This window comes from Periophthalmus magnuspinnatus, chromosome 19 (genome assembly GCF_009829125.3).
Source record: "Periophthalmus magnuspinnatus isolate fPerMag1 chromosome 19, fPerMag1.2.pri, whole genome shotgun sequence".
Classification (NCBI taxonomy): domain Eukaryota; kingdom Metazoa; phylum Chordata; class Actinopteri; order Gobiiformes; family Gobiidae; genus Periophthalmus; species Periophthalmus magnuspinnatus.
This window is the reverse complement of record NC_047144.1, coordinates 17,305,368-17,324,122: the sequence shown is the minus strand read 5'-3', so window position 1 is coordinate 17,324,122 and position 18,755 is coordinate 17,305,368. Positions and strand designations below refer to the sequence as shown.

Below are 18,755 nucleotides of genomic sequence, written 5' to 3'. Positions count from 1 at the left end.
TCGGGTAGCTCAGTGTTTGTCCTCTGACCCGAAGGTTTATGGTTCGAATCCCACTGTAGACATAAACATGGGTGAGTGATTTGAGCCTTAAATATGTGACCGTTTACCATTTACCAAAAGCAGTTTTTCGTATATACAGTGTAAGAATAATGATCTCATGCGCTTCCAATGCATTCACATCCACAACATCTGCTTTTATGAGCTTTACGTGTCTACTTTTTGTCTCTATTTGAAGGACAAAGTACAAAGACTAAACTAAACTTACACAATCGTTATTATACATTCATTCGCTCCAAAACGGCGATGAATGTGAATGGATCAAATCGCAGTTAGAAAAATGTCAACTCCCTAATCGTTTAGCCTTGATATCACGTCAGCTTTGTTCGCATTAAACCCGAGCCCAAATAGTGCATCGCAATTTATTTCAGGAAGGGCATCCAACATAAAATCCATACCTATACACAACACTGCGGACTAAAGTGAAAATGCAAAGAGGAGAGATTGCTTCTGAATCTGTATGCAAGATCGCTCTATACTTTTAATTAAACCAGTCCCTCGTTACAGTATTTTTTTCTCCTATTTTAAGAGAAGTAAGAAGAAGTGACACGACCGCAGGCTAACCTTGCCGTAACTTGGCTGTGTTGCTATTGGTTACGCATTTTTTTTAAAGCGCTGTATAAAAAGCGCTATTAAAAACCATTTGTTACTAGTTGTAAAGTGTATCAGGGAGGGCATCTGGCATAAAATCGAAATGAAAATCCCTGCAAACTTGGATTTATCTCGCGTTGGTCAGCCCCAAAGTGAAAATGCAAAGAGTATAGTTGTACTTGCTCAGCTCTGAGACTTCTTCAAAATCTGCATGCAACACCGCTCTATACTACTTTTAATTAAACCCGTCCCTTGTTACGTTCCTTTTTCTCCATTTTTTACACAGTTGGGAGGAGAGCGAAGAAGTGACATGACTGCAGGCTACAGACTGGAATTGAAATCATTGTTTTACTGCGCACAGCCCCGGTCGTTTTGAATAAAGAGTGTATTTATTCGCTAATGTTTTTGATACAGATAAAGTCAGTGAAAATTACCAGCAAGGGGCAGTGCTGCTGGACACGCCGGTGGTCAAAATTAGCTCGCTCTTTCCCTCATTCTAAGATCCAGTTTTATTAATTGTAAAACTGGAGCTTAGAATGGAGGAATTTAAAGGTTCAGTATGTAACTTTTCTGGTTGATGTTCCTTCACCGTCATTGCGCAGTATTGTATTAAACGTATAGATCTCCATGGAGACGAACAGGTCATGGCACCGGACAAAGCTATATATTTTTTTCTATTTAATTTCACCCACTTTTATTAATTAAACATTAATATATATTCATTTCATAATATCTGTGCTGGTAATGGCAAGGGAAATGTATTTGTACAGCGCAATTCATATGCAAAGTAATTAAAAAGTGCTTTACAGAATAAGAAAGACATTAAAATCACAATACAACCAATCAAAACATAAATAATCATCAAATTAACATTAAAAGAGAAGAGGCAGAATAAAACCTTTTCATTCATATTCACAGATAAACAGAACAGTTTGGAGCCTGGATTTAAACATTGTCAAAGTTGAGGTCTGTCTCATTCTTCAGGAAGAATGATCCAGGTTTTAGCTGCAGAAAAATGAAACACTGATTCCTCATGTTTAGTCCCAGTTTAGTTGTAGTTTAGTCTCAGTTTATTCCTGGTTTGGTCCAAGTTTAGTCCTGGTTTAGTTCTGGTTTAGTCCTGACTCAGGGACCAGCAGGAGGCCGGGCCCTGAAGTCCTCAGAGTGTGAGATGGTTCATGTGGCTCTAACATGTGGGAGATGTTCTCTGGTGCTGGTCCATGGAGAGACTTGTTCACACAGAGCTGCTTTAAAGTCTATTCTCTGAGCCACAGGAGCCAGAGACCTGAGCCACAGGACACATGAGTGAAGTACTTCCTGCTTCTAGTCAGGACCTGAGCAGCAGCGTTCTGGGTATATTGACCTGTGGGGTGCCCCAGGGGTCAATCCTGGGACCCCTATTGTTCAATATCTACAGGTTAATATGGACCAGTGGATTCACTCTGCCACTGCATCCAACAGATCAGTGTGTGGATAAAAAACAAGACTAAAAACAAAACAAGACTGAAGTCATCATCTTTGGCCCACAGAAACAAAGAGAAAGTGTGAGCAGTCTCCTCCAGTCTCTCTCTCTAAAACCTTCAAATCAGGCTAAAAATCTAGGTGTAATAATGGACTCAGACTTGAACTTTAACAGCCACATCAAATCAATAACATTTGTTTGTATTGTCATTTTAACGTTTTTCTTATTCTGTAAAACACTTTGAATTACTTTATGTTGTGCTATACAGATAAACTGGCGTTGCCTATTGTGCTATGTATGACTCCATTTTAAAACACTGGGGTTGACTTCAGCTCACATGACCCTAAAGATGAACGGGCTAAATCCCAGGTCAGGGTTGGACATTTTATCAGTGTGAACAATGTGAACTCCCCCCTCCACAGACTGACTCCTCATTCATTTTAAAAGAGCTTTTCAGCCCAACTCAAGGTCCAATGGATCATTTACACCAGTGTTTTTGCCCCGTGTCAAAAACCAAAGCCCCAAAAGTGTTGCCTTAAAAATGTCCTGTAAATATTGTATAAGTCTCCTTGCACCTCGGGACACTCTTGAATAATAGAAATAAAAACTTTGGGAAAGAAACAAAAATATGTTTGTGCCAGTTATAGCCGTAGTACTTCTTTTTTATTTAAATTATATTTTACTTTAAACGCTGGTTTCTATGTTATAATGTTGTTTTGTTACTATGACTACGCCACCAACGACTACGACATTACAACTATTACTACTGCTAGTTACTGCTACTACTACTACTACTACTACTACTACTACTACTACTACTATTACTACTATTACTACTACTACTACTACTATTACTACCGCTAGCTATTGCTACCACTACTGCGAGTAACACTATTATTACTACTAGTTATTGCGACAACAACTACTACTACTGTTAACACTGCTACTACTACTATTACTATTACTACTGCTGCTACTACTACTACTGTGACTGCTACTGCTATTACTACGATGAACCTCATTGGACTAGTAATAGCAATAATTTATTTAAAAGTTATTTACTACATAATTCCATATATCTTCATACATTTGATGTATTCTGTATATATATATAACATAGAAATACATAAAAACTACACTGAATGAGACGGCGTGTCCAAACTTTTGACTGTATGCGCAGTAAAAACAGATCTGAGCCAGTTTCATGATGTTTTTAGTTTGTTCTGGTCAGTAGTACTGAATAACTTGGAGAATTTGGAGTTTTGCTCTTTAGACAGTGCAAGGTAAGCTTATCTGGTTTAGTTCTGATTTAGTCTTGGTTTAGTCCTGGTTTAGTTCTAGTTTAGTCTTGGTTTAGTCCTGGTTTAGTTCTAGTTTAGTCCTGGTTTAGTCCCAGTTTAGTCCTGATTTAGACCTGGTTTAGTCTTAGTTTAGTCTTGGTTTAGTCCTGGTTTAGTTCTAGTTTAGTCCTGCTTTACAGAATAAGAAAGACATTATAACCACAAAACAAACTAAACTAAACTAATCCTTACTTTAATCCTTACTTTACCTTCACAGTAGAAGAGCAGATAAAACCCTTACACCTCCTTTAAATCGTTGTTTTGTTCGAGGAGGGAGTCTCCAGTGCGTCGTCCTTTAGTCACATGACTGCGCTCTGATTGGCTGTCGGGTTCGTAGATGATCAGCATTCGTCACTGTGTCACCGCTTCACTGGCTGCTCCAGAACCAGCCGAGCGTCGCAGAGCTCTGAGCCGAAAAGAGAGAGACAAAATCTGAGAGATCCGCAGAGTTTAATCTGTCTGAACTTTTCATTTGAGGAGTGTCCAAGTTTTATTAAAGTTTCCATATGACACTATTCTCTGATCTCTAATGTTCTAATGTTGTTTCCTCATCACAAACAGACCTGGAGTTGTGTTTTGTTTCATTGTTTAACACACAAACTCTGCACATTTAGACTGAGTTCTTCTCCCAAACTGAAAACACTCTGTTCCACTTTGTGATGTCATTATGTGGTAATACAGGAAGTGCTCCACTGTGTTTTTAAACTCCATACATCTTCACTTCACTTCATTTAGAATCATTTGGATGATTTCAGACCTGGAATTTTTTTTATATATATCTACTGAACTAAAGCTGTTAACTTGAAAACTACCACTTGATGACATCACAAGGTGGAACAGAGCATTTTGAGCTTTGGAAATGTAGACAGACTAATAATAAAGAGTTACTCAAACATGTGTGAATGAAACAAAACACAACTCCAGGTCTGTTTTTGAGGAGAGACTTTTAATGTATTTGAGCTGCTGTTGTTTTGTCATCTCACCACTAGGGTTGTCAAAAGTATCGAAACTCTCATACTAACGAATACCGATACTGCAAAAAATGACATTAATAGGACAAAATTTGACTTTTCCAGTTGGAGTTTTAGTGTGAGTATGAGCCGTACCAGAACAAATACAAGACGCAACGCTAAGATACAGAAAGTACTTTTATTTTGTGCATGAAAATGACATTATACTACTAAAAAAGCAGCATTCACTTTGGTTTCCTCAGTATCGATTTTGAAACAACACACACCACAAACACATTCCTAGTTGCAGAAATATTAAAAAGACTGTTCTGACCCTTGTGTGAAAACTGGGCAGTGGTGGTTTAGTAGTTGTGCGTTTGCCCACCAACCCAGAGGTCAGTGGTTCGATCCCATCTCGGTCCAGTCCTTATATCGTTGTCACATTAGGCAAGACACTTCACCCCACAAATCACAAATCTTCACAAATCACACAGCGTTGCGGGCGGGAGGGGGCGTTACTTTCAACAACCTCGCTCCGGATTGGCTCTTTGGTTGCTATGATACTGTGATACTGTCTGTGGTCAGTCCCAGGGCAGCTGTGGCTACAGTTCAGTTGCATTGTAAAGCGCTTTGACTGCTGCTGTATATTTCCAAGACGTTATTATAGGGAGATATTAGGATTTTTATGGCTCTTGGTTTACTTTTTACAATATTGGTTTGGCTCATGCGTCTGTAAGGTATAAAACTTTGACTTTATGATATACAAACTCAATCCAAATCATACATTTTAAAAAACGGCTCCAACATTTTTACTGTTTGTCCAACTCTCAAACATCAGGAGGTCGCGTCCCAGGTAAAATAAGTAAAGAAAACCAAGAAACGAACCCATTAGAAACATTGAAACGTATGAGCTCATCTATTGTAAATCCAATTACTGTGAAATCTTGTTGCTATGGAGTCCATTTTTCTTAATTCCCCTAAGAGTTCTTGAGTTAAAGCTTGTATAAAGTGAATGTGGTGCTCAAACGCATCAGTCTGATTAGTTTTGACTGATTTGAGTTATTTTTGCGTCCATGTTGCGCTGTTTTCTGATCCATGTCGTTTGTTGTGTGTTTGTAGTGGATCTTCTTGGCTTGCTCAAATGGCGCTCCAACACCAGCCTCCTCCAACAGAATCTACGTCAGCTCATGAAGGTGGAGGGCGGAGAGGTCGTCAAGGTAACGTTTTATGTTTTGATTTACGTTTTAACCAATGGAGCATTACATTATGACCATGGATTGATTTTCGAACAGTGAAAGGAGGTTTTTATTGTACATTTAACTCACAGCGCTGGTGTTCACGTGCATGATTTTGTTGGTCGCTTGCTCGGCTTTAGGACTGATTTTTGTGAACGTGCACATTTTTGTCTTAGAAGTTTGCATGTTATATATGAACTGGAATGAAAAATGCGTAATAGATATGATTTTTGTTTAACAGAGGTGACTTAGATATGGTCCTGGTTTAGTCTTTGGTTAGTCCTGGTGTAGACCTGGTTTAGACCTGGTTCAGTCCCGCTTTAGTCCCCGTTTAGTCCTTGTTTAATCCTGGTTTAGTCCTGCTTTAGTCCTGCTTTAGACCTCGTTTAGTCCTGGTTTAGATAGATAGATAATACTTTATTGTCAGATCAGAGATCTGAAATTTGTCATCTAGTCCTGCTTTAGTCCCCGATTAGTCCGGGTTTAGTCCTGATTTAGACCTGCTTTAATCCTGCTTTAGTCCCGGATCAGTCCTGCTTTAGTCCCCGTTTAGTCCTTGTTTAATCCTGGTTTAGTCCTGGTTTGGACCTGCTTTAGACCTGTTTTAGTCCTGTTTTAGACCTGTTTTAGTCCTGGTTTAGACCTGTTTTAGACCTGTTTTAGTCCTGCTTTAGTCCTGGTTTAGTCCTGTTTTAGACCTGTTTTAGTCCTGCTTTAGTCCTGCTTTAGTCCTGGTTTAGTCCTGTTTTAGACCTGTTTTAGTCCTGCTTTAGTCCTGCTTTAGTCCTGGTTTAGACCTGTTTTAGTCCTATTTTAGACCTGGTTTGCACCTGATTTCAAACTGTGAGTCAGGACCATGTTTTAGTTTGATCATTTAGCTCCGCCCTTTATGTCCTTTCTGTGACATCATGACACAGAAACACGTCCTGGGACAGAGTCTGCGGTCGGTTCAAAACACAAAAACGACTATTCAGTGATAGGAAACGATAAATAAAAAGTTCTATATCAGTAGTTTCGCCTTGTCCCATATAGTTTTCCGTCTACGCCTCTAAATGTCTCCAACTGCCTTCACCTCCACCTCTTTCTGAACCATATGAACCATTAGCATTAGCATTCACCCCCCGACGCTACACATTTTTAGTCTATCATCACAAACACCTATTTTGTGTCTGCGTTTTGATGAGAGTGACGGCTCCCAGCAGCTGCTGACATAAACAATGCGTTCAAACAAAACCTCCATTTTCCCCTAAAAGCCACAGCTCCTTGGCACCAATTTCACAACTGATTTCACAGCTGCTCGTCTGCGGGACAGGGCGGCGGGTCGCTGTTTGTGCCACCATCTTTTTATGTTCCTCCCAGGGATATGTGGTATTTTTGGCCCTAGCATAATACCGCGACCCACCTGTGTTTATGTATATAGAAAGGATAAAGCTAGCACCTGAACGCCATTATTTCAAAATGGTTTAATCCAACAAAAATGACGGAAATAGCATCTCTGTGCGTGGGAAATATTGTGTTGTACCAATCAGACGGGTGAGGTTGACGTTTTAAACCCCAGAAATTAAGTTGTCTCTCTATCTTATGCAAAATTTAAGTATGGGAGAAGAGGTTTAAACGGTATGAAAGTATGACAACCTTTTGTATACCCACTGATCTGAAGGTTGGTGGTTCGAATCCCGCTCTCGACATAAACATCAGTAGGACTAGTGACGTTAAACAGTTTTCATGTTCAGCTGTTTAAACTCCAGACATAACACTATCCATCTCACACGCAAGTTAAGTTTAAGTATGACAACCTTTTGGCACTGGTTGAGCGGTTAAATCCACTCACCCACAGGTTGGCGGTGTGATTCCAGCTCCCACAGATGAATGCTGTTGTTGTGTCTATTGGCAAAGACACTTAACCCCCACCTTACCCCCGCTGTATAAAAATGTGACCGGTGTTGGCATCTCTGCGTGCTGTTTGCCCTCCAGCGCCCTCTCTCTTTCTGCCTACGCCCGCTCGTTTTTTGGTTTATTTGTTTTGTTTTTTTTGTTTTTTTTCTTCAACTGAAATACGTCATCAAAACAAGACTTGAACAGACGATCACAGATTTAGAGAAGTTGAGTCGATTTGGACAGTCATGGACAACCCAAACTTTATTCTTTATCGCATAATTTGTCATTTTACAATCTGTACAATTTAATATCAGCGTACAACTGCCAAATCTGAACGAAAGAAACATCAGCATTATCACATTTTGACATGATACTCTCTCAAAATCACATGATGGTTTCACAAAAATTACGTGAGTTTCATGTTAAAACACACACACACACACACAAACACACACTACATTACATTGACTTGCGTTCATTTCATAGAGACTGATCCTAACTTTAACCAAAGTCACTACTTGTCACTATATAAAAATACCCATGCACTTTTTTCCCTCACTGTTTGACATGAAATCAGACTAAACTTTTCCCGTTTTAGGTCCATTAGGATTATCCAAATTATTTCTATTTGCTAAATGTCAGAATAATGAGAGAAGAATTTTTATTTAACACAATTTTTTATTACTTTCTTCAAAGCCAATACAGTGGTCCCTCGTTTAATGTGGGAGTTATGTTCTAAAAATATCCTGCGATAGGTGAAATCCGCGAAGTATCAGCTTTATTTTTTACATTTATTCTATATGTTTTTTTGCTGTAAAACCTCTCACCACACACTTTATACACTTTTCTCACACAGGCGTTAACATTTTCTCACTTTTCTCTCTTGTTTAAACATAAAGTTCAAACCTTCGTCGGTGCCTTTGTCGGTGCAGAACGTTTTATCGACATTGTGGGTTTTGTCGGGGAGAAAACTTGCAAACATACAGCACTTCAGAGTCACACTGTGATCCAACGTTTATGTAAATCTAGCTGAACTCATTCTTGTACTGTACAGGAGACACGGCACGGAGGAGACTGATGGACAATGGTCTACAGTCCCTCAGCCAATCAGGACGCACAACACAATGCACGTTCATACTAAAAAAAAAGCATGCAAAATTGCACGAAAAAATCTGCAAAACAGCGAGGCCGCGAAAGGTGACCCACGACATAATGAGGGACAACTGTAATGCCAAATACTAATGAAATATTGAAGAAAGTCATGAAAAATTGTCCCAAAAAAATCCTTCTCTCATTAATCTGGGATTTAGCAAATAGAAATAATTTTGATAGTCCTAATGGACCTAAAACAGGAAAGGTTTAGTCTGATTTCTGGTTTCAGACACTGAGAAAAAAAAGTATGTGTCTAATTATCAATATCAGAATCCTTTTATTGCCATCGTTTGTGAACACAGTTCAAAGTTAAAAAAGATATGCTTAAAAAAAATAAATAAATAAAATAAAATACTTAAAGGTAGAAAATATATACAACAGCAGCATCAGAACAACAGTGCAAACATGACTTATTAAAGTGACCGGTGAAATAAAATGTCCAGTTTTGTGCAAATATTATAAAGTATTCATGAGACAAACGGCAGAGGGGAAGAAACTGTTCTTATGACGAGAGGTTCTGGTCCCAATGGACCGTAGCCTCCTGCCAGAGGGAAGTGGCTCAAATAGTCCATGTCCAGGGTGAGAAGTGTTTATTTTTATTTTTACTACCTTCAAATCTGCATTCACACCATTGTCCATAATCAGATACCTGCTTGTAGCAGCCCTTATCCCTTTACCGTAGTCTACGTACCTCTCAGTTTACTGCTTCACTCTCCAGCTTTAACCCGTAATTAACGCAGCCTTAACCCATCATTAACGCAGTATTTACGCAGCATTAACGCTTGTGCTGTGTGTGTGTTCAGTTCTTGCAGGACACTCTGGACGCCCTGTTCAACATCATGATGGAAAACTCCGACAGCGACACCTTTGACACGTTAGTCTTCGACGCCTTGGTAAGACTCTGCTCCTGTCTGAACGTTACAGCAGATGAAATGTGTTACGTTGTCAGACGCGTTCTCCCGTCTGGCCTCTTTCAGTTGGCCTTTTCCATTTGATTTGTCCTGAATATTTCTGAGGTGGAAGAGTGACTTATTTGTGTTAGGAAGTTCAAAATGTCTGACAGATCCGGTTTTGAATGAAATTAAATGGATATATTCAGAAGTGTGATGTTGTTATGACCTGAAAGTGGATGAAAATATATTTAATGGAGACAGGAAACACAGATAAGGCTTTTTTTTCCTTGATTGTTAAAGACTTTGGAGAAAAACCTTGACCAAATGAGCACAAGCGAGGCCAACTGTATACTGCTGTTCTCATTTAACGGACAAAAAACAACACATAAACTGTCCCTACACAAAATACGGAACCAAAACATAACTTCCAAACTCACCAGGTCAAAAAAACAGAAGATAAACTCACAAAAAGCTAAAGGATCCAGCATAGGTGTGCCAGCAGGGGGCAGCACCGAGCTCACGCTGTTTAAAGAGTTTGGCTGTTGAGCAAAAATGACCGGGAGCAACTATGAAAAAAATACTTTACCAAACATATACAAAAATAGGCAAAAATAGTAATAGAAATAAAAGTAAACAGGAAAAAATTGACTAAAAATGGGGCTAACTTACTCCCGTTAACGTTAGCAACAGGTTTGATTGACAGCGTTGCTAAGAGTCCACTCACGAATAAACCATCGATGCAGGCGGGAAGGGGCGTTACCTTCAACAGCCTCGCTCGGGATTGGCTCTTTGGTTGCTATGATACTCGCGGTCGGAATTCCCAATATGGAACTCGGCTCCAAATTCCCCGCTATAACTGCTCTAGCCTCGATTAGCTTCATTTTACCGGAGCTGAATGCTGTGGATGACGTCACACTCACTTAGTCCCCTTCTTTATACAGACTGTGGTGTGAACATGGTAATACTATAAAGCACATGTGTCAAACTCAAGGCCCACGAGCCAAATGTGGCCCTCCACATCATTTTATGTGGCCCTCGACTGGGTAAATTAAAAGCTATGATCGTTTTAAAATCTTCGTTTATCAGGAGATACACAGTTACACAGCCATATTTTTACATCTAGGCAAATGCATATGCAATATGTGTAACTTGAATAAGTAATAAATACAGAAACAGTTAATTAACAAGTTGTAAAATTTGTTAGATTTATTTTACATTTGGCCCTTTGAGAGCAGCCATTTTGTTGATGTGGCCCTCGGTGAAAATGTGTTTGACACGCCTGCTTTAAAGCATTGTGAGATAGGGCCAACAAGACTAACTGCAACCACCAGAGGGTAGTGAAGATGAAATAGAGTGTTTTTATATTTTACGATGTGCGCTTTACCAAACACACAGTTTATCCTGAATTATTATGTAATTTCCCATCCAAGTCTAGGTCACCTCTAGGTTTACGTTTTTCCATTGCGAGATCAGACCAGTGCCTTGTCTGAGGTCTTGTTACAGATGAAATCGAGTCCTCCTCTGTTGTTCCTACCTTTCTGCATGCAGTTTTTATACAGTCTATGGTCTAATCTACAGCTATTAGCCATATATTTTTATCAGAATTGATCAAAGTTTGTTCATAAACAGTTCATGATGTGGTTTGGTTTTAACTTATTTATATGTTTTACTGACGCAAAGCCACATTCTGCAGAGCTGGGCTAAAATTATATTCACTTTTGCTTTCAGTTTTGCCTTTTCTTCAATAATATCACTATAATTTTCCGAGATAGTTTCCAAAATTACATTATGTCAAAATGGCCCCCTGCTGGTTGCAAATACAAACAGCCTATCATTTTAAATCATCTTCTGTTTCACACAAACCTAATTCTGTTTTGCTCTTAATACCTCCTCACACTGCGGCGGCGTTTTGTATCAGTGTTGTCGTAACATTAAAAGTCCTATTTCCTTCTCAGAATGGAACAAAACAAAGCAATTGGTTCACTTAAGGTTTCATTTCACAGTTTGCAAAAAATTTGAAGTAATTTCCAGCCCCTCGTCACCTCCGATCTCGGGCCAATTGAAAAAAGGAAGGGATTTTGTTTCTGGAAAATTGTCCCGTTGGATGTCCCAGATCATGTACAACGGAGAGAATTGAAAGAAAAACAGGTTCAGATTTTGGGGTTGAACGATTTTGGGGAAAAATTCTAATTATGATTTTTCAGACAAGGTTTGAGATGGATTTGTGAGTTTGTGATTTTTACTCGGAGAGACACAGGGAGGGCATCTGACACACACAGGGAGGGCATTTTACACATAACGTCATTTCAGAACATGTTTGTACAGATCTAATGTACAGGATTAGCAGTTTTTATGCAGAATAAGACCCTACGTAGGCAAAAAGAGGGCCCCTGACACACGGGGAGGGCATCTGACACACACAGGGAGGGCATCTGACACATACAGGGAGGGCATCTGACACATAAGGCCGTTTCAGAGAATATTACTACATCTAAACTACAGAATTAGCTGTTTTTATGCAGAATCAGACCCCATGGTAACACAGGAAGGGCATCTGACACCTAGACTTCTGTGTCAGACTTGTGTTTTTCTCTTTCTCTTTGGCAGGTGTTCATCATTGGACTGATCGCAGACAGAAAGTTCCAGCATTTCAACCCGGTTCTGGAGACGTACATCAGGAAACACTTCAGCGCGACACTGGCTTACACGTGAGTAAAAACAAAACAAAAAAAATCCAAAAAAATCCAATTATTAAGCTTCACTATGTAACATTTGTAGTTGGGGGGGTCAGCCATTTGTTTGTCTATGTGGAAATGTTTTCGCTTTGCCTGGAATGTTCTTGGATTAGGAGACACTGACAGATACAGATCTATGGAGCGGTGACCTGGTTTACAATAAGAGTTAATGTATTTAGTCATAAATCAACAGAATTTCGGTGTAATTTGATGCCGTTTTTTCAGTGTATCTGCAAATCTATTACTTATTTAGGGATTTGGGGATTGGGACTACGTGGTTAACCTGTGTTTCTTAGCTAGATTTAACAAATACAGGCAAAATCCAACAGTTTATAGACAAAAACATAACCAAAAGGAGTTAAAACTTACTGCAGATCAATACAACAAGCTCATTTTAAGGTGACGTCAAAACGTGATGAATCTGAGAATGACCTGAAGTACCTTTGCGACGCTAAAGCTACGCATGTGTTTATGTTTATGTATTTCTTTATTATTTGTGATATAGGAAGCTGACCAAGGTTTTGAAGAACTACGTGGACAACGCAGACAAACTGACGGAGCAGCTGCTGAAGGCCATGAAGGCTCTGGAGTACATCTTTAAGTTCATCGTTCGCTCCAGAGTCCTGTTCAACCAGTGAGTCCCACGCGCTGTTTATCCAAGACAGAACATAGACTGTATATATAAATGGATGTAGCTAACCTGCTAGCCGCCGCGGCGTTACAAACAGGAAGTGATCATGGGTCGTATCCGTTTTTGGTCCCAAACAGAAACTGACACAGGCGAAACGACGTGGACCTATAGAGGAGAAATTGAAAATAAAATGAAGAATGTTTAGTGAGTTATTTGGCCTTTTTTGGTTTTAAACGCGTCCTCTGCCTTTGCCCAGAGAGAGGATGAGGGAGGGCATCTGGTACAAACACTCGTCTAATAAATATAATGTTTAATGCTCGCCGCTGCAGTATTTCCTCCCACTATATGTGATTGAAAAAAGTAAAGTTTTATTGTGATGGTGCTGAGAGTTTGTGCCAGGACACGGACGGAGGGAAAGAAGAAAAGAGAGAGGGAGGAGAGAGGGAGAGGACACGGTTAGCACCATGGACAGAGAGAAAGAGGAGAGGAGAGAGGAAGGAGGAGGGAGGAGAGAGGACACAGTCAGCTCCATGGACAGAGGGGGAGAGGAGAGAGAGAGAGAGAGGACACGGTCAGCACCATGGACACAGAAAAAGAGGAGAAGAGAGAGGGAGAAGAGAGAGTGAGGGGAAGAGGGAGGAGAGAGGACACGGTCTTCTCCACTCAGAGCTGTGGGGCACTGGTCTATAAAACGCTAGAGTGAAGAACAGAGGAAAAGAGGAGAGATGGAGAGGGGGAGGAGAGAGGGAGAGGACACAGGGAGAGGACATGATCATCTCCACCCAGAAAAAGGAGAGGAGAGAGGAAGGAAAGGAGGGGAGACGATAGAGGGAGGGAGAAGAGGGGGAAAGGGGGAGGAGAGATGGTCAGTTCCACTCAGAGAGAGGGAGGGGAGGAGAGGAGAGAGAGAGAGGAGGGAGGGAGGGAGGGAGGGAGAGAGGGAGAGGACACTGACAGCTCCACTCAGAGAAAGGCAGGAGAGGAGAGGGAGGAGAGAGGGCGAGGACATGGTCAGCTCCACTCAGAGGGAGGGAGGAGAAGAGAGAGGGAGGAGAGAGGGGGAAGACACGATTAGCTCCACTCAGCTGTGGGGGACTGGTTTGTAACGCTAGAGTAAGAAACAGAAGGAAGGAGGGGAGAGGGGAAGGAGAGGGGTAGGAGAGAGGAGAGCAGGAGAGGACACGGTCAGCTCCACTCAGAGCTGTTGGGCACTGATCTATAAAAAGAGAGGAGAGGGGAGGAGGAGAAAGAAGAGGAGAGAGGGAGAGAACTTGGTCAGGTCCACAGAGCTGTGGGGGACTGGTCTATAAAACGCTACAGTAAGAAACAGAGGGAAAGAGGAGAGGAGAGAGGGAGGCACTGGGAGCACACTACGGCCCTTAACCAGAGAGACCATTGCACATCCCTCTCTTGCTCCCTTTACTCCCCTCTCATCCTCTCACACATTGCTTATCCCTTTCTCCTTGGACTCTTCTCCCTCCTTCCCTTCCCTCCAGTAGTTTCAGTAATAGTTCTGTGCCGAGTCTGATCCCTGTGATCCTGAAGTCTAAACTCAGGTAAAAGGAGCTGTTAACTTAAAAACTACCACTTCATGACATCACAAGGTGGAACAGAGCATTTTGAGCTTTGGAGATGTAGACAGACTAATAATAAAGTGTTACTCAAACATGTGTGAATGAAACAAAACACAACTCCAAGTCTGTTTTTGAGGAGGTAACGGCATTAGAACATGGATTAAAGCTCATAAGAGTCAGTTTTGTGTAATACAGGACCTTTAAACAGCGGCTGTACCAAAATACTTCTTTCTTTCCTGTTTTTGGCTTTTATACATTCACGGCGCAGCTCGTTTACACTTAATTCTATTTGAGGAAGTGGGATAAAAAGCATTTACATTTGAGAGGATTAGAACTAAACCTCACTCTCCCTCCATGCGTTTGAAATACAGCAGTTTGGAACAACAGCTTCGATGGCACTCGTGCTTCAAAGCCTCAGAGAATACAAGTCAGTGAGCTGTTCGCTGACATTTGGTTGTAGTAATTTGCATATTTTATTAATTCCCCATCTTTTTTCGCGCTCCTGACAATGCTGACAGGTGCGTTGGGACCCCGGCACATTGTTTTAAATGGTAATCGGGTTGGCAGCGGGAAGGACGTCCGCGCGGTTTAATCCAAGTCCATTTGCATTGGCGCCGACGGTTGGCTGAGTTTGTAATCATTTACCACTGAAGCTCCAGCCCAGCCATGTGCAAATGTAAACGCACATCAAGCACCGTCTCTGGATGAGTGTTTACGAGATCAAAACTGGGACAAAAGATGGACTGGACCACACGAGAACAGATCCAGGGCTAAAATGGGACTAAACCAGCACTGAATCAGGACTAAACAGGACTTAACCAGGACTAAAATGGGTCTTTACCATAAACTGTATAAAGAAGTGGACTAAGTGAGTGTGACCCACAGCGTTCGGCTTCAATAAAATGAAGCTAATCGAGGCTAGCAGTTATAGTAGCAGTTATAGTGGGGAATTTGGTGACAAGTTCCACATTTGGAATTCTGACAGTGAGTATCATAGCAACCAAAGAACCAATCGGGAGTGAGGCTGTTGAAGGTAACGCCCCTTCACGTCCACACCGCTGGTTTAGAAGGGAGTGGGTGCTTAACAATCAACAATGTCAATCAAACCTGTTGCTAACGCTAACGGGAGTAAGTTAGTCCCATTTTAGTCAGTTTTTTCCTGTGTGTTTTTATTTCTAATCATTCGTTGACTTGGAATTTTTGCCTATTTTTTGTATATGCTTAGTCAATTATTTTTTTCATCCCAGCCGTTTTTGTTTCACACCCAAATCCTTTAAACAGCGTGAGCTCGGTGCTGCCCCCTGCTGGCACGTCTATGCTGGATCCTTTAGCTTTCGCAAGAGTGACCTCGGAGAAAGAAGGCATCTGATTTGTTTGTTATTAATGTTCATATCTTGATTTACAGACATAAAAGTGAAATAAAAACCTCAGGATCATATAGAGCGGGTTAATACGAACATTTTAAGACCAAAATGATGACACAGCAGCAGTTACAGAGAGAGGAGCCACAGTTTTTACATAGAAAGTGAATTGGAGCCGATGGAGCCGGAAGTGCGCACATGATCACTTCCTGTTTGGAACGTGACTTATGGATCCATTCACACACAGGATTTCGGGATTCGAACCACCAACTTTCTGATCAGTTTTCTTTCTCTTTCGTTTCCAGACTGTATGAAAACAAAGGGGAGGCAGATTTCATGGAGTCGTTGCGAAATCTCTTCACGTCTTTTAACAACATGATGAACAGCAGCTCAGAGAACACAGGGATGGTCAAGGTGGGTTTATCTCTATCTCTCTGTCCTCTTTCTCTCCCTGCTTTCTTTACTTTTTTTCTTCTCTTCACCCTGTCCATCAGCCTGTCTGTCCCTCTCTCTCTGCTTTTCTCTCTCCTCCCTCCATTTCTTCCTTAACTCCCTCCATCACCCTGAACCCATCTCTCTCCCTCCCTCTCTGTCCACTTTCTCCCTCTCTTTCTTTTAGTCTCCCCCTTTCCGTCCCTCTCTCTCACCCTCCCTCCCTAATGCCCCTACCTCCTTCTCTATCTCTCTACTAATCTCCTCTCCCCTCTCCCTCCCTCTCTCTTTTCTTCCCCTCACTCCCTCCCTCCCTCGCTCCCCCTCATTCTTATCTCTCTCTTCTCTCGCAGTACTCTCTCCCCTCCCTCCCTTCACTCTGTCTCTTCTCTCTTTCCTCTGTTCTCCCTCTATCCTCTCCCTTTCCTCCCTCGCTCTCTTCTCACCCTCCGTCTCCTCCCTTGCTCTCTCACCTCCCTCTCTGCTCTCCATCTTTTCTCTCGCTCCCTCCCTCTTTCCCCTCTCTTTCCTCTCTCCCCTTTCTCCCTTTCTTCTCTCCTGCTCCCTTTCTCTCTCTCCCTCCCTCTCTCCCTCTTTCCCCTCCCTTTCCTCTCCCCCCTTTCTCCCTTTCTTCTCTCCCTCTGTTCTCTTTCTCTCCCTCCCTCTCTCCATCTCTTCTCTCCGTCTTCTCTCATTCATTGTGGGAGTAAACATTTGATGTCAGGATGGAGCTGTAGTAAATAAAATCTGTTGTGATTTCTTTTTGCCTGAAAACGCTTTGACTTCTCCGTCATCTCCCTCGTGGCTCCTTCTTTCATTCTCTCTTTCTGTCTTTTTCTCTCTTTCGCCATTTCTCCCCCTCTCTCCCCTCTTTCTCTCCTGCTCAACTTCTCTCTCTTTCTCCCCTCCCTCTCTCCTGCTCTCTTTCTCCCTCTCTGTCTCTCCTGCTCCCTCTCTCTCACCTCTCTTTCTCTCTCCTTCTCCCCTCTCTCTCTCCTGCCCTCTTTCTCTCATCCCTCTCTCCCCTCTCTTTCTCCCCCTCTCTCTCCTGCTCTCTTTCTCTCTCTCTTTCTCTCTCTTTCTCCCCTTTCTTTCTCCTGCTGTCTCTCTCACTCTCCTGCTCTTTCTCTCTGCTTCTCTCTTTTTCTTCTCCCCTCTCTTTCTCCCTCTCTCCTGCTCTTTCTCTCTCTCTCCTTCTCTCTTTTTCTCTCCTTCTCTTTCTCCCCCCTCTCTCTCTCCCCTCTCCTTCTCTCTCTTTCTCCCTCTCTCTCCTGCTCTCTTTCTGTCTTTACCCCCCCTCGCTCTCTCTCTCTCCCTCTCGCCCCCTCCCTCTCTCCTCCTCTCTCTTTCTCTGTCATGCTTACAGATTAAAGCCGCCCTGTGGAACATTCCAGTCCTCTGTTAAACCCTGTAGTTTTAATCTCGACTCAGGTCTAAGTCTGTGAGCTGCTTCTGTTCTGTGTTTTGTCATTGTTTTTTCTCTCTTTCCTTCACTCTGTGTTTGTTCTGTCTCTTTTGTCTCTTCTCTCGTCTTTAGCTCCTCCTCAAGGTATTTCCTCCGGTGTCAGTTTGGCTTTTCCGTGTCCCTGCATCACTAATATGTTTCCATGACAACACTAAACCCGCTAAATTACTAATATGGAAACGGCCCATAGTTTCAAATTGGGTTGGTTTGTTATTGGACTTATCCACATGAAACAAAAACTAACACAACACTCAACGTTTTCTCTGTTTGAAAGTAAGAACCAACGTCAAATATTTATGTTCTGTCGTTTTCAAAAGTTTTGGGATTATTGTGATCTCAAGAATTTAACAGCACGAGATTATTACATCATTTTAATCAAGTCTAGTGATTAAAGAGGACGTGTTATGCAGAATCGACTTTTTGGAGCCTTCTACCCTGTTATAACATTGTTCCCTCATCAAAAACCTGAAAAATGCCTGAAGTAGTTTTATATGTCATCCATGGAAGTCTGAGTAATCTAGCGATCTCTCCTGAGCCCTATTCTAACCCCTCCTCACTGTTAGCAAAGCGTAAATCGTGTAAAGAAGTGGACTAAGTGAGTGTGACGTCACCCGTAGCAACCAAAGAGCCAATCCGGAGCGAGGCTGTTGAAGGTAACGCCTCTTCGTTGCTAAGCTGGAGGGTCCTTAGCAACGCTGTCAATCAAACCTGTTGCTAAAGCTAGCAGGAGGCAAGGCAAGTTTATTTGTATAGCGCAGTTCATACACAAGGTAATTCCAAGTGCTTTACATTAAAAAAGACATTAAAATCATGATAAAACAAATCGAAACATAAATAATCACAAATAATCATAAGATTAACTTTAAAGGGGAAAAGTGCAGAATAAAACCCTTTCCGTCATACGTACAGCTAAACAGAACCGTTTGGAGCCTGGATTTAAACCAGAGGCGCCCAAACTTTTTTTTTTTAATCGAGGGCCACATCTCAAAACATATTCGA

The 18,755-nt window shown here is 41.6% G+C and overlaps 1 protein-coding gene across 1 annotated transcript in view; it reads left to right on the top strand.

Annotated features, from left to right (window-relative positions):
- Positions 1–18,755, top strand: part of dock1 (dedicator of cytokinesis 1) — a 361,518-nt gene that overhangs the window by 81,112 nt on the left and 261,651 nt on the right. The window contains exons 18-22 of the mRNA XM_033984239.2: positions 5,520–5,617; positions 9,469–9,558; positions 12,166–12,266; positions 12,799–12,927; positions 16,165–16,273. Of these exons, the coding sequence (XP_033840130.1) occupies positions 5,520–5,617; positions 9,469–9,558; positions 12,166–12,266; positions 12,799–12,927; positions 16,165–16,273 (527 nt within the window). The remainder of the gene's footprint in view (positions 1–5,519; positions 5,618–9,468; positions 9,559–12,165; positions 12,267–12,798; positions 12,928–16,164; positions 16,274–18,755) is intronic.